This window comes from Prionailurus viverrinus, chromosome A2 (genome assembly GCF_022837055.1).
Source record: "Prionailurus viverrinus isolate Anna chromosome A2, UM_Priviv_1.0, whole genome shotgun sequence".
NCBI classification, from domain to species: Eukaryota; Metazoa; Chordata; class Mammalia; order Carnivora; family Felidae; genus Prionailurus; species Prionailurus viverrinus.
In genome coordinates this window covers 3,419,061-3,430,621 of record NC_062562.1, presented here as the reverse complement: position 1 = coordinate 3,430,621, position 11,561 = coordinate 3,419,061, and the positions used below count along the sequence as shown (strand labels likewise).

Genomic DNA, 11,561 nt, shown 5'->3' with positions numbered 1-11,561 from the left:
AACCTGTCAGGGACCCTTGGTGTTATGGGAGCTCCTGTGGATGAGACTTGGGGAGAGGACAGGGGTTGGTAGGTGGGAGTTTTTCAAGACCCCATCCCTTACCATCTGCGATGGGCCAGCATGCATCATTCCTTGGGCTCCTGGCAAGTAGCACTCTCCCCCCACGAACGTTCCTAACAAAAGGCCTCCTCCACATGAGCTATGAAACATTTGAGCATTTTAACAGCAAAACCTGGTCCTGGATGGGAAGATTGCTCCGCTCCTTCTCTGAGACGAGTAGAAAAGGCAGGAGAACAGCTAACAGCCTTGGCAGCCAGCCAAGAAGGAGTGTGCACAACTGGCCATGACCCTGGTAGAGAAACCATGAGTTGAGGCCAGAGCCAGGGCCTCTGGGAGCCGTGCGTGTGTGTGCGTGTGGCCTCTGCAGCCCCGCCCACAGCCCCGCTCACAGCCCCACCTGCCACACAGGGGAGACCACCTCCGTTGGCCCAGCCCAGCCCAGCCAAGCCAGTCTCACCGTTGGGACAGCCAAGAGCTGCTCCGCCAGAGAGGTCAGTAGTAGAAGCTTTCAATTAGCCTTTTGTATTTCTGGGCCACAAAATGTCTCCTAACCTTTGTCGTCGGACCTATCGAGAAAGGAGAAACCAGTTCCAATGTGGGGATGAAATAAAAGGCCACATGTCCTGGGGAGGGGGGGGCAGCAGGGTCCCCGTGTTGGGGGCTGGCTCTCCCATCGACTTCCTGGGTGTATTCCCTCCACCTTCAGTGTGGGGAGTGATGAACTCTCCCTCGCCTTGGGCTGCAGTGAGGACTCTGTGGGCTGGCAGGTGCACAGCACGCTGAGCTCTATGCCTAATGTGGACGGCGAACCCAGCAAAGGGGGTGCACCGCCCCCTCATCTTCCAGGTGAGGAAACCGTCTCAGGGCCAGTAGCTCTGAGGTGGCCCAGCATGTGCCCGGCAGGGGCAAGGCATGAATTCGGGAGTGGTCTGATCCACGGCCCAGGCTGCTCGTAGGCTCTGGGTCACTGTGGGGTTCAGGCTTCCCCAGCCGTGTCCTGAGCAGCCCCATGAGGGCTGCATTTTCAACTCGTAGTTGAAAGGACCAAGGCTTGGAGAGACAAGTGCCCCCTCGAGGGACAGGATTTGAACCCAAGTTGTTGGAGGCTGTGTGTTTGCCATCACTCTAACTCTTTGCTGTCCATGCCATCAGACTACAGCTGAGTGCTGAGAGCAAGCCCCAGAAAGGACATTGGTAGGAGGCAAGACCTCCGCCCATCCTGGAGAGGGCAGGGTGCAGGGGGCAGACAGACCAAATCAGCCAATACATGGGGTAACTCCAGATGATGATGTGTTACAGGGACAAGATGGCGGCAGTGTAGGAGGCATGCCCTATGAAGGGTGTCAGTGAGTCACGTTAGCTAGGATGGCCAGAGGAGGCCTCTCTGAGGAAGTGTGCGGTAAGGTGAGACCTGTAGGTGAGACCTGGACAATGAGAAGGAGCCAAAGAATTGAGGGGGAAGGGCATTCTAGGCAGTGGGCACAGCAGGTGCAAAGGCCCTGAGGCAAAATTTGCCTGGGGAGTTGTGGGAACAGCAGGGAGGCCTGTGCAGTTGGGGTAGGGTAAGTGAAAAGGGAGAGGTCAATAGAAGGGTCATGCAGAGTCATAATGAGTTTGGCTTTTATTCCTAGAGTGAGAGATATGCTGCCCTGGGTAGAAGGGACCTTGTGTGTGTGTGTGGGGGGGAGGATCTGGGACACCAGTGAGCTGCAGGTGGACCCCCTGACCCCCAGAAAAGAACACATCTCCTTAGAGCCCGTGTAGTCCTGGACACTAGCCAGGGACCAGCCTCCAAGTGCCAAAGACCACCTGCTCTCCAGACTGCTCACCTAGCTCTCCACTGGGGACAGAAAAGTCCTTCTCCAGGATGGCCCACTTCTGGATCCTCTGTGCATTGGAGATGGCTTCCTCATTCACGGCATCTATGCCCTCCTGGATGGCCTTGTAGACCAGGGGGTCCTGCAGCTCCAAAATCTCAGAGACGGTGGACACGTGGCTTCCCAGTTTCCGGCAGAAGTTGATGGCCTCTGAGCTTAGCTCGTCCAGTGGCTCTCCAGTTATCCCGTCCATCTTACACTGCCCCAGGAGACCCTCGTCACCACACCCAGTGACCACACACGCTTCCTGGCCACCCCTGTGGACCAGGAAGTGGATCTTGGACCCACAGGGGCGCACCCTCCAGACCCTGGGGCAGAGCCCCCCCAGGACAGCAAACCCACGTTACCTTCAGTGTCAGCAGGATGCTTAGAAAGTTTGCCTTCTCTCCCACTAACATGGCATGACTGATTATGGGAATCTTCTCTTTAACCATGTTCTCAATGGGAATAGGGGCCACGTTCTCACCGCCGGCTGTGATGAGGATTTCTGGAACAAAGCATGGCTCAGTGAGGTTTCAACAGAGACAGTACAAAAGCCCCGCCCCCTCGAGGATCAGAGGGGACGGATGCTGGCACAGATGACCACCCTCTTAGAAAACCCCAGAAGCAGAGGAGGACCTGTGCCCAGGGCCGGGACTCCCACCATGCCCTTCTCTAGCCCACAGACCCAGCGTCACTCTGCTCCTGTTCCCTCGCCTCCTTGAAATTCCCAGCAAATGTCTGAATCCTGTGCACAGGACACTTGGACAGCGCCATATTAATCCATCGCCAGTTTCTTGGTCCTCTGTACCCTGATCCAAGCCCTCCAATGTGTCTTGCTTGGAAGCCAGCGACATACTTCTGGCTGTGCCACGTGTCTCTGTCTCCTGATTTTTCTACCACTTGGCAACCCCCAAAAACCTAAGTCCTTAGGTGGCATCCCTAACTTGGGCAGACCTTAAGAGAACTGCATCACTTTTCCTCCCAGCCACTCACATTCTCCAGGAGCTCCTCCTCCCGCCCCGGCTGTGTTCCCCACTTGCTCTTTCGCCCAAGGATGCCGGCTGCCTCCTGCCCCACCCACCCAAGATCTGTCTTCTCTTTCAGCCGTCCGTACTGAGGTTGTTGCGGCAGTAGTAATACTATGATTGTGTGACGGACACCTGTGCTGGTGTTTGCCTGTGACTCGTCTTCCGAGCAACCAGCCCTGCTGTTTCCGTAGGGGACTCTGCTCCATCGTGCACGCTTGTGGTTTGGGCCAGGACTGCTAGGATGAACACGTGGCCAGGTCTGACCAGTCGGTGTATTCCATTCTGTACAGCGATTCATTTCGAAATGGGATCCAGTGAGAGTCAGACCTAAGACTTTTGCTGTCCCTTAGGGTTAGGGTGAGCCTTGACTGTTGGCGGCCATCTTGTCACCAAATGGGAAGAGCCTCTTCCAGAAGGATCCCAACACCAAGGACAGCTCAGTAAGGGAAGGATAATGCCAATTCCTTGTGATGTTGTTTCGGCACCTGGATCCAGCCAGGCCTGAAGTGAGACCTTTTTGGACTTTTCCATTTTTGTGCCAATAGTTTCTCTTTGTCACTCAAACGTATATAAGAAGGGTTTTCTGTTGCTTATCATGGAAATGATGCTAACATAGCCCGCTTATTGAATAGTTAACTGCCTGTGTCAGGCTCACTGTCAAATGCTCTGTCAACATCAGAGGTTGGCAAACTATACACTGTGAGTCCAGTCCAACCTTCCATGTTTTTGTCTGACCACGAGCTAAAAATGGTTTTTATTTATTTTTATTTTGTTTTATTTATTTTTATTTTGTTTTATTTATTTTATTTTGTTTTATTTATTTTATTTTTATTTATTTTATTTATTTTATTTTATTTTTTTAACTTAATTTAATTTTTATTTTATTTTGTATTTTATTTATTTTATTTTTTTTAATTTAATTTTTATTTTATTTTATATTTTATTTTATTTATTTAATTTTATTATATTTAATTTTATATTTTATTTTATATTTTATATTATATTATATTTTATTTATTTTATTTTATTTTATTTTATTTTATTTTATTTTATTTTATTTATTTTATTTATTTTTTGAGAGGGAGCATGCAGAAGCGCACACAAGTAGGGGAGAAGCACGGGGGAAGGTGGGTGGGAATTTTAAGCAGGCTCCGTGCTTAGCATGGAGCCTGATGCAGGGCTCAATCCCACGACCCTGGGGATCATGACCTGAAACCGAGAGTCAGATACTCGACCGACTGAGCCACCCAGGTGCCCCTGGTTTTCTATACTTTTAACCGGTTGGAAGGAAACTCAAAGCATCATATTTGTGACGCGTGAGGATTATATGACACGGCCACGTCTGTTTGTCTACATGTTGCCCATGGCTGCCTTCGTACCCCAGGGCCGAGTTGAGCAGCTCTGACACAGCTCTCCGTCCCTCAGATCCAAAGACTATTTGCTCTCAGGCCCTTATCAGGAAGAGCTGGCTTATCCCTGCTCTGCAGCAGTTTCCGTTCATCCTCACTGAATTGTTACAATTATGTCGATCTCAGAGCTAGCATGGGTGTCTCCCCCGGGACCCTTCTTTCCGGGGCCAAATGCTGGGCGCCAGGGAAGAGCTGAAATCTGCAGAGGGGTTGTCATTGTACCTCTGTGGGGGCCCTCCCCCGGGTAAGGTGGGGGGCTGGGAGCCTTTGCTGGTGAGGGTTCAGGGTCGGCCTGCCTACAGGAAGCCCCTGTGGGGCCAGCCCCAGTACCTTTGATGCGGCCGGTGATGTAGAGGAAGCCCTGGTTGTCTGTGTAGCCCAGGTCCCCGGTGTGTAACCAGCCTTCGTCGTCAATGATCTCCATGGTCCTATCTTCCATATCCAGATAGCCCATGAAGACGTGCCGGCCCCAGATGCAGATCTCCCCTGTGCTGTCCTTGTTCTTCTGATACAGCATGTTCTTACACCCATCCATGACTTTGCCACAGCTGCTGGGGGACGGGAGGGGGGAAATCAGGGCACAGAGAGACCGGGTCACCCACCCAGGTCAGCCCGGGTCTGCAGCGCAGGCTCCAAACGCCGCTCAGCTGACCCACGCGGGACCTGCTGTCTCACCCTCTCCGGGACCTGGTGGGCGTAGAGCGTTCCGAGGAGAAGAAATACAAGTGGATTTTAAATATATGCAAAGATTTTTTTTTTCAACCTCACTCATAACAAAAGGAATGTAAATGAAAAGTTGTGTTGAGATACCTTTTTTTTTTTTTTAGCGCAATAATATGGTACGTATACAAAGCGCTTGCTTCAGCGTCGTTTGTGGTGATGAAAGATGGAGAAAAAGCCGTAAGAATCCCAGCAACAAAAGGCCCCGTTGAGTAAATGAGGGTACGTGCCCCCAGCGGGATACCACGCGACTGCTAAAGACGGGGCAGCTGTGTGCTCGGACAGGGGAACGTTCTCTACCGGCTAAGAATCTCTCACCTGCCAGATCCATTGGGTTGCTGAGCGTGGTTGGTGAGTCAAGACTGGGTGTTTGTATGACAAACCCAGACAGTGAAGGACACCGGGTTATCTGGCTTCATTTGGTTCCCAAGCTCCAGAGAGCAACTAGCAGTTGAGAGAAGACGAGTTTTGGGTTCATTGTCACGTGGAAAATGCTTTGGTTTGGGATAGAAGTAGATACGTCCCCATCACTGCTTATGCAGAGGTTAACTCAAAGGAAATGCTGTGGTGGTTTTGCCCTCGGGAGGGCGTTAGGGGCTGAATCGTGCCCGTCACTCCCCCTACAGGTTGCGGCACAAGCCCCCAGCATCTCACAAGGTGACCGTGTTTGGAAGTAGGGTCACTGTCAGTGTAATTAGTTACATTAAGACGAGGTCCTACTGGAGTAGGGTGGCCCCCAGTCCAGCCGGCCTGGTGTCTTTCTAGAAAGGGGAGGTTTCTCCTTCAGACACGCGTGTGGGGGGAACCATGTGAAGATTAAGGCGGGGATCCGGGTGATGCGTCTGTAAGCCCTGGAACGCGCCAGAGGTGGCCAGCAAGCCCCAGGCCCCACCCCAGACGCCAGGGGAGGGCCTGGGGCAGATTCTCCGTCACCCTCAGAATGAGCCAGCCTGCCCACACCTTGACCTTGGACGTCTGTTCTCTGGAGTTGTAAGAAAACGTTTCCCTTGCTTGAGTCTGTGGGACTTAGTTATGGTGGCCGTGGCAAACTCACATCACAGACTGGAGATTTGGGGTGGGCGGGAGGGAGCTTTTCACCGCGTCATTTTATGCCTTCTGAGTTTGGGGACGAGGGCCTGTATTCCTCATTTATTTAAAGATGGAGGCCGGGACTTGCACCTTTCCTCTGGTCCCTTCTCTTTAGGGAAGGACTGCCCTTTGGTTTTGGAGAAACTGCAGTGGGCATGTGGGTTACACCAAAAAGAGGCCTCAGATGGGACTTCGGAGTGGGGATGGGGACGTTGAGGTGCAGAGCTCCCCCACAGAGTAAAATAAAAGGCAGGGATGGTTTCGCCATATTAGGAAGATTGAGCTTACTTTCTGCCAAGTTCAGAGGCGGTTGGAACCTGGCCAAGCGTGAAAGGCAAGCTGGACTTGTGATATGACAGCAGCGAGGGGTCAGAGAGAGATGGTGGGAGCTCCTGTGACTGTGAGACCCAAAGAGAACTCGTCTTTGGTGTTCCTCCTGTTTCAGTGTCCTTGGGTCTACTCCTGCAGCCTGGGACCAGCTGAGCTTGGGAGAAAGCCATGGGGGCCCATGGACGTGTTTGGGGGGGAGCATGGCAGGGATGAAGGGTCCTGAGGTCTCAGGAGGTGAACCTGAGGAGGGTGAGTGAGCCTGGGAGGGCTGTCTGCAGGCAGAACTCACAAATTACAGTGGGGGAGACCCTGGAACATCCTAAGAGTCCTTGTCTGTGGGCTCTCTGGCACATGGGGGCTTCCTTGGTCATGAGGATGTAGGGCTTGGAGGCTGGAGAACAGGGGCCATTCTGGACACTCAGGCCAGGGTTCACCTTAGCTCAGTGGCTTGCCTACCCTCCCACCTTTAACCCCTGACCCCCATGTTGCTGGAGGGCTGGGGGTCTGCCCAGGAGGCCAGTACCTTTGAATCCTGTAGCTCTCCCGGCTGGATGCGGTGTGGGGCCCTGAGCTCTCACTCATACCGTACATCTCGCCTATGGGTATGTCCAGGCTTAGGAAGAACTCAGCGGTCTGTTGGTTGAGGGGTGCGGCTCCGCTGATAAAAGAGTGGCAGCGATCAAGGCCAAGGGCGCTCTTGACTTTGCTGAACACGAGGGCCTTCGACACGCGGTAGCTTATGGGAGTATCATGTGTCCTGTGACTAAGAATGCCAAGGACAAAAAAAAAAAGAATGCCAAGAACGGGTCAACAGTCATGGACAACCAAATGGGAGTGGGTGGGGAGCCAGCTGGAGAAGGCTGAGCCCCTTCACCCCCTGCCCTCTCCCGGCCTGGCCCCACTGGACCCTGCACCTACCCCAACATCCCTTTTGTATGGATCTTGAAGCCAATAACTCTTCCCCACGAAAACACCTTCTTCCTCAGGCTTGAGAATTTGGCGCCAGTTTCCTTTATCCTCTCCTGCATCTTCTCCCAGATTCGGGGCACCCCCAGGAAGGCAGTAGGCTTTACCTCCTGCAGAGTATTGATCAAGGTGCCCTGCAAGAGACCGAGCTGATCTAGCCGCACCTGCTCCTCGCGTGGAAGCCACATGTCCATCTCTCCCAGCCATCCAGCTCAGCCCAGGAGTACTTTCTCTTTGCTGATTGGCCCAGGGTGAGCTCCCCACCCCCCAAGGGAGCCAACCCATTGGCTGGCCGGTAGCCAATCAGATTTCGCACGCTCTCTAGGGATTTGGTGGAGCCCACAGACTGGTAAAAACCAACCAACCAACCCACACCTGACCCAAGCTTGGAGTAGAATTTTGCACAACTGTTAATAAGGATGTAAGACTCTTTCCCGATTAGATTTACGGGTTCAGTGCAATCCCTGTCAAAATCCAGGCAGGTTTTCCACACAGATAGATAAGCCAACCTTAAAAATTTACATGGAAATGCAGAGGACCTAGAACGACCAAAGCAGTTTTGGAAGAGAAGAACAGAATTGGAAGAAATACTGTTTGATTTTGCAATGTATTCTAAAACAGGGCAATTGCCCTGGTTTGCTCAGAACTGAAGGAGTTCATGGAACGTGGGACTTTCGGTCATAAAACTGGGGATGTCCCAGGCAAACCAGGGCAAGGTGGTCGTCCTGCCAGAAAGCCAGAAAACTCCGGTCAGTGCGGTTCTGGCATAAGGACGGACGTCCAGTTCGACGGGGCAGAGTACATTTATGAGCAGTCCAGTGGAAGAAAGGCTATTCATATCCTGGAAAATAAAAGAGCCCGGCTTAGTGTCTTCTCATCAAACACAAAAGTGAACTCAACACGGAGCACAGACCTGAGTGTAAGAGCTAAGATGCAGAGGCTTTGTGGGACACGACAGAAACCTGTGTGGCCCCGGGGCAGACAGGGGTCTCTTGCATAGGGCACTACAGTCATGAAAGAAAAGAGAAACGACCTCATCGAAGTTAAAAATGAGAAGACACGATACTGGCCGGAGGTCCTTGTAAACCAGCATTTGGTTAGAACCCAACCATAAGAAGATACACAACCAAATTTTAAATTTCTTTTTAAGTTGTGTTTACTTATTTTGAGAGATAGAGCGAGCATGAGCAGGGGAGGGGCAGAGAGGGAGAGAGAGAATCCCAAGGAGGCTCAGTTAAGTCACTGCGGAGCCTGACATGGGGCTCGAACCCACGAACCGTGAGATCGTGACCAGGCGCCCCAACCAAATTTTTAAATGAGCAAAAGAGGGGCGCCTGGGTGGCTCAGTCGGCGAAGCGTCCGACTCTTGGTTTTGGCTCAGATCACGATCTCACGGTTTGTGATTTCAAGCCCCGTGTCGGCCTCTGCACTGACATTGTGGAGCCTGCTTGGAATTCTCTCTCTCTCTCTCTCTCTCTCTCTCTCTCTCTCTCTCTCTCTGCCCCCCCCCCTCAAAAATGAATAAATAAAAAAAATTTTAATGAGCAAAAGATTCGCACAGACTTGTTCTCCCAAAGAAGGTATACAGCCGGTACCAAGCACATGAGGCGGCATCCCCCCCCCCCCCCCCACACACCGTTAGTCATCAGGGAAATGCACACGCCGCCTTCCTGCCACTGAGACAGCAGCGACAGGGACAGCGGTACCATGGCCGCTCTGGGGGGAGTATGAAATGAGGCAGCCACTTTGGAAACAGTCTGACAGTTTCGTAATATGTTAAGATACTTTATCACCCGTTGGGTTGGTGGTTTGGAAACTGTTGGCAGTATTTGGAGTTGATAAGGATGCGGAGGGACGGGAACGTCTCGGATCTTGAAGCTGCGTGTGGGTACAATGAAGCAATCAGCCAGAAAAGAAAGTGTTTGTCATCGAGTGGCTACAACATCTCAGACACGAGCACGGGGGATGTGGGAGAGGGGCCAAGGAGATACCTAAGCGGAAAACAAAATGATGAGAGGAGTCTGCCATGAGAACAACACGAGACCAAATCTTCTAGAAGGAGTCACAAAGGCCGGAGGACTTAGCCTGCTCGATGCCTCTGGGCAGAGTCATGGTCCCCTGAATATGTCACACCCTAACCCCAGAACCTGTGAATATGTTCTCTTTCACAGCAAAAGGGACTTTGTAGATGTGGTAAAGGGCCTTGAGATAGATTTGGTTTTTTGGAGCTTTTTGGTGCTGGGAATACTGACTTAACAGACACATACATTTTGCTTTAAAAAAATTTTTTTTAAATGTTTGTTTATTTTTGAGAGAGAGACAGAGAGACAAAGCGTGAGCAGGGGAGGGGCAGAGAGAGGGGGAGACACAGAATCCCAAGCAGGCTCCAGGCTCTGAGCCATCAGCGCACAGCCCGACGCAGGACTCGAACTCATGAACTGTGAGATCATGACCTGAGCCAAAGTCAGACATTCAACCGACTGAGCCACCCAGGCCGCCCCCAATATGTTCTGCTTTTAATACCAGTCACATTGTTAGTTTGGAGTGGTTCAGTGTACCACCTACACAACCATATGGGGATGCCCTGACGTGGATAAAGACATAAACTAAAAGAATGTAGTCAACTATTTCCACTGCTCCTGTGTTGGAGCGTAAGATAGAGAAGGAACCCCTGGATCGAGGACTCAGCAAAACCACCCCCTAACCCCGGGCTGCCCTCAGCCTTACCTTGAGAGCGTCTGGCTGAGCAAAGTAGGTGGAGGCCCCGATCTTCATGGTGACCCAGATGTCCATCATCTGAGCCGCAATGTGGCTGAGGGGGAGGTAGCTGACCACCACCTCCTGCTTTTGTGCAGCAGTAGACAGGCCACAGTTCTTTGCTGCTGCTCCGGCCGTCCACGTGATCTGGAACACAAGTCGGGCTTACCACCCAGGGTGCCCCGCCCTTGCCAGGGGGCCGTTTCGGTGCAATTATTTAACGCACGCTGACAAAGCACCGACTGGGTGCTTGGCAGTGCTGTCCTACTTTGTAAACAGCAAGTCGTAGCATGCTGGGGTCGGTAGCTATGATTCTGTACATTTGACAGGTGGGGAAATAGAAACACGGAGCAGTGAGGTAACCCGCCCGAGGCTAAGGGGAGCTGTGAAAATAGCGGGCAGCTTTGGGGCTTGAAGAGCCCCTTGGATCCAGCAACGGGCCCTAGAATCAGAACGTCTTCATGGAGAGTCAGAAATCCAAAGGACTCAGTACGTGTCCCAGGATCAAATCCCGACTCCACTACTTGCCCACCAGGAGGCCCTGGGCTCTTTGCGCATCTGTAAATGGGCACAGGGGCTTCTCCTGTCCAGCAAACCAAACAGCCTCCCATAATCCCATCACACAAACATGCAGCAGTTAGCACATCCGTGGTTTTCTTTCTCCACCGCATGCCTCGATGTGAAGTCTTGGCAGATCTATAATTTCGCAGTCTGCATTTCTCACTGGTATCGTAAATCCCCGGCAAGGAATTACCTCATTAATTTCAGCCACACCGGCCTCCACGCTGTTGCTCCGGCCCACGAGGCAGGGTCGTGCCTCAGGGCCTTGGCATGTGCTGTTCCATCTGCTCGGAATGCTCTTCCTCCAGCTTTCCCCCCAACTGAGTCTTTCTTGAATATTACGTTTCTGCTTAAATGTCACCAACTCAGAGAGGCCGCCCCATGCCCCCCAAACCGAAGTTCCCGTTGTCTGCCTGATTCCCTGGATGTCATCACCACAGCGTGCATGATTTTATCTGCTCATTCCCTGTCTTCCCGAGGGCCCTCATTGGTTCAGTGCAGACTTGATGCGTGTTTGTTGAGGGAGGGAGGAGAGAGATGAGACATTTAAGTGTGGTGAGGTTTGCTAAGCACTGGCCCATCGCGAGCCCTCAGGATCAGGCCCACTTCTTCCCCTGGGCCTCAGGATGGAGGGAGTTTCCTTCTTTTCCACCAGCCCGTTGCTTACAGCCTGTGCTCTGAGGCACCCAGCAACCATTCGTCCAGGGAGGGGGCTTGGCATGTGTAGACGATGAGGTTGGCCCCTGGTGTCGACCCTCCTGGGTTCAGATCCTGGCCCGGGG

The 11,561-nt window shown here is 52.3% G+C and overlaps 1 protein-coding gene across 5 annotated transcripts in view; it reads right to left on the bottom strand.

Moving 5' to 3' along the window:
* Positions 1-200: 200 nt before the first annotated feature.
* Positions 201-11,561, bottom strand: part of LOC125161198 (long-chain-fatty-acid--CoA ligase ACSBG2-like) — a 32,751-nt gene continuing 21,390 nt past the window's right edge. For 2 of the 5 annotated variants that reach the window (XM_047850860.1, XM_047850858.1), the window contains 8 exons: positions 10,189-10,365; positions 7,414-7,595; positions 7,019-7,258; positions 4,687-4,907; positions 2,285-2,424; positions 1,890-2,136; positions 518-626; positions 201-349 (listed from right to left, as the gene is read on the bottom strand). In XM_047850860.1, coding sequence (XP_047706816.1) covers positions 553-626; positions 1,890-2,136; positions 2,285-2,424; positions 4,687-4,907; positions 7,019-7,258; positions 7,414-7,595; positions 10,189-10,365 — 1,281 coding nt within the window. In that variant the 3' untranslated portion in view covers positions 201-349; positions 518-552. Of the gene's footprint in view, positions 350-517; positions 627-1,889; positions 2,195-2,284; positions 2,425-4,686; positions 4,908-7,018; positions 7,259-7,413; positions 7,596-10,188; positions 10,366-11,561 lie in introns of those variants that run through there. The other 3 variants (XM_047850859.1, XR_007150503.1, XM_047850861.1) reach the window with 3 other exon arrangements.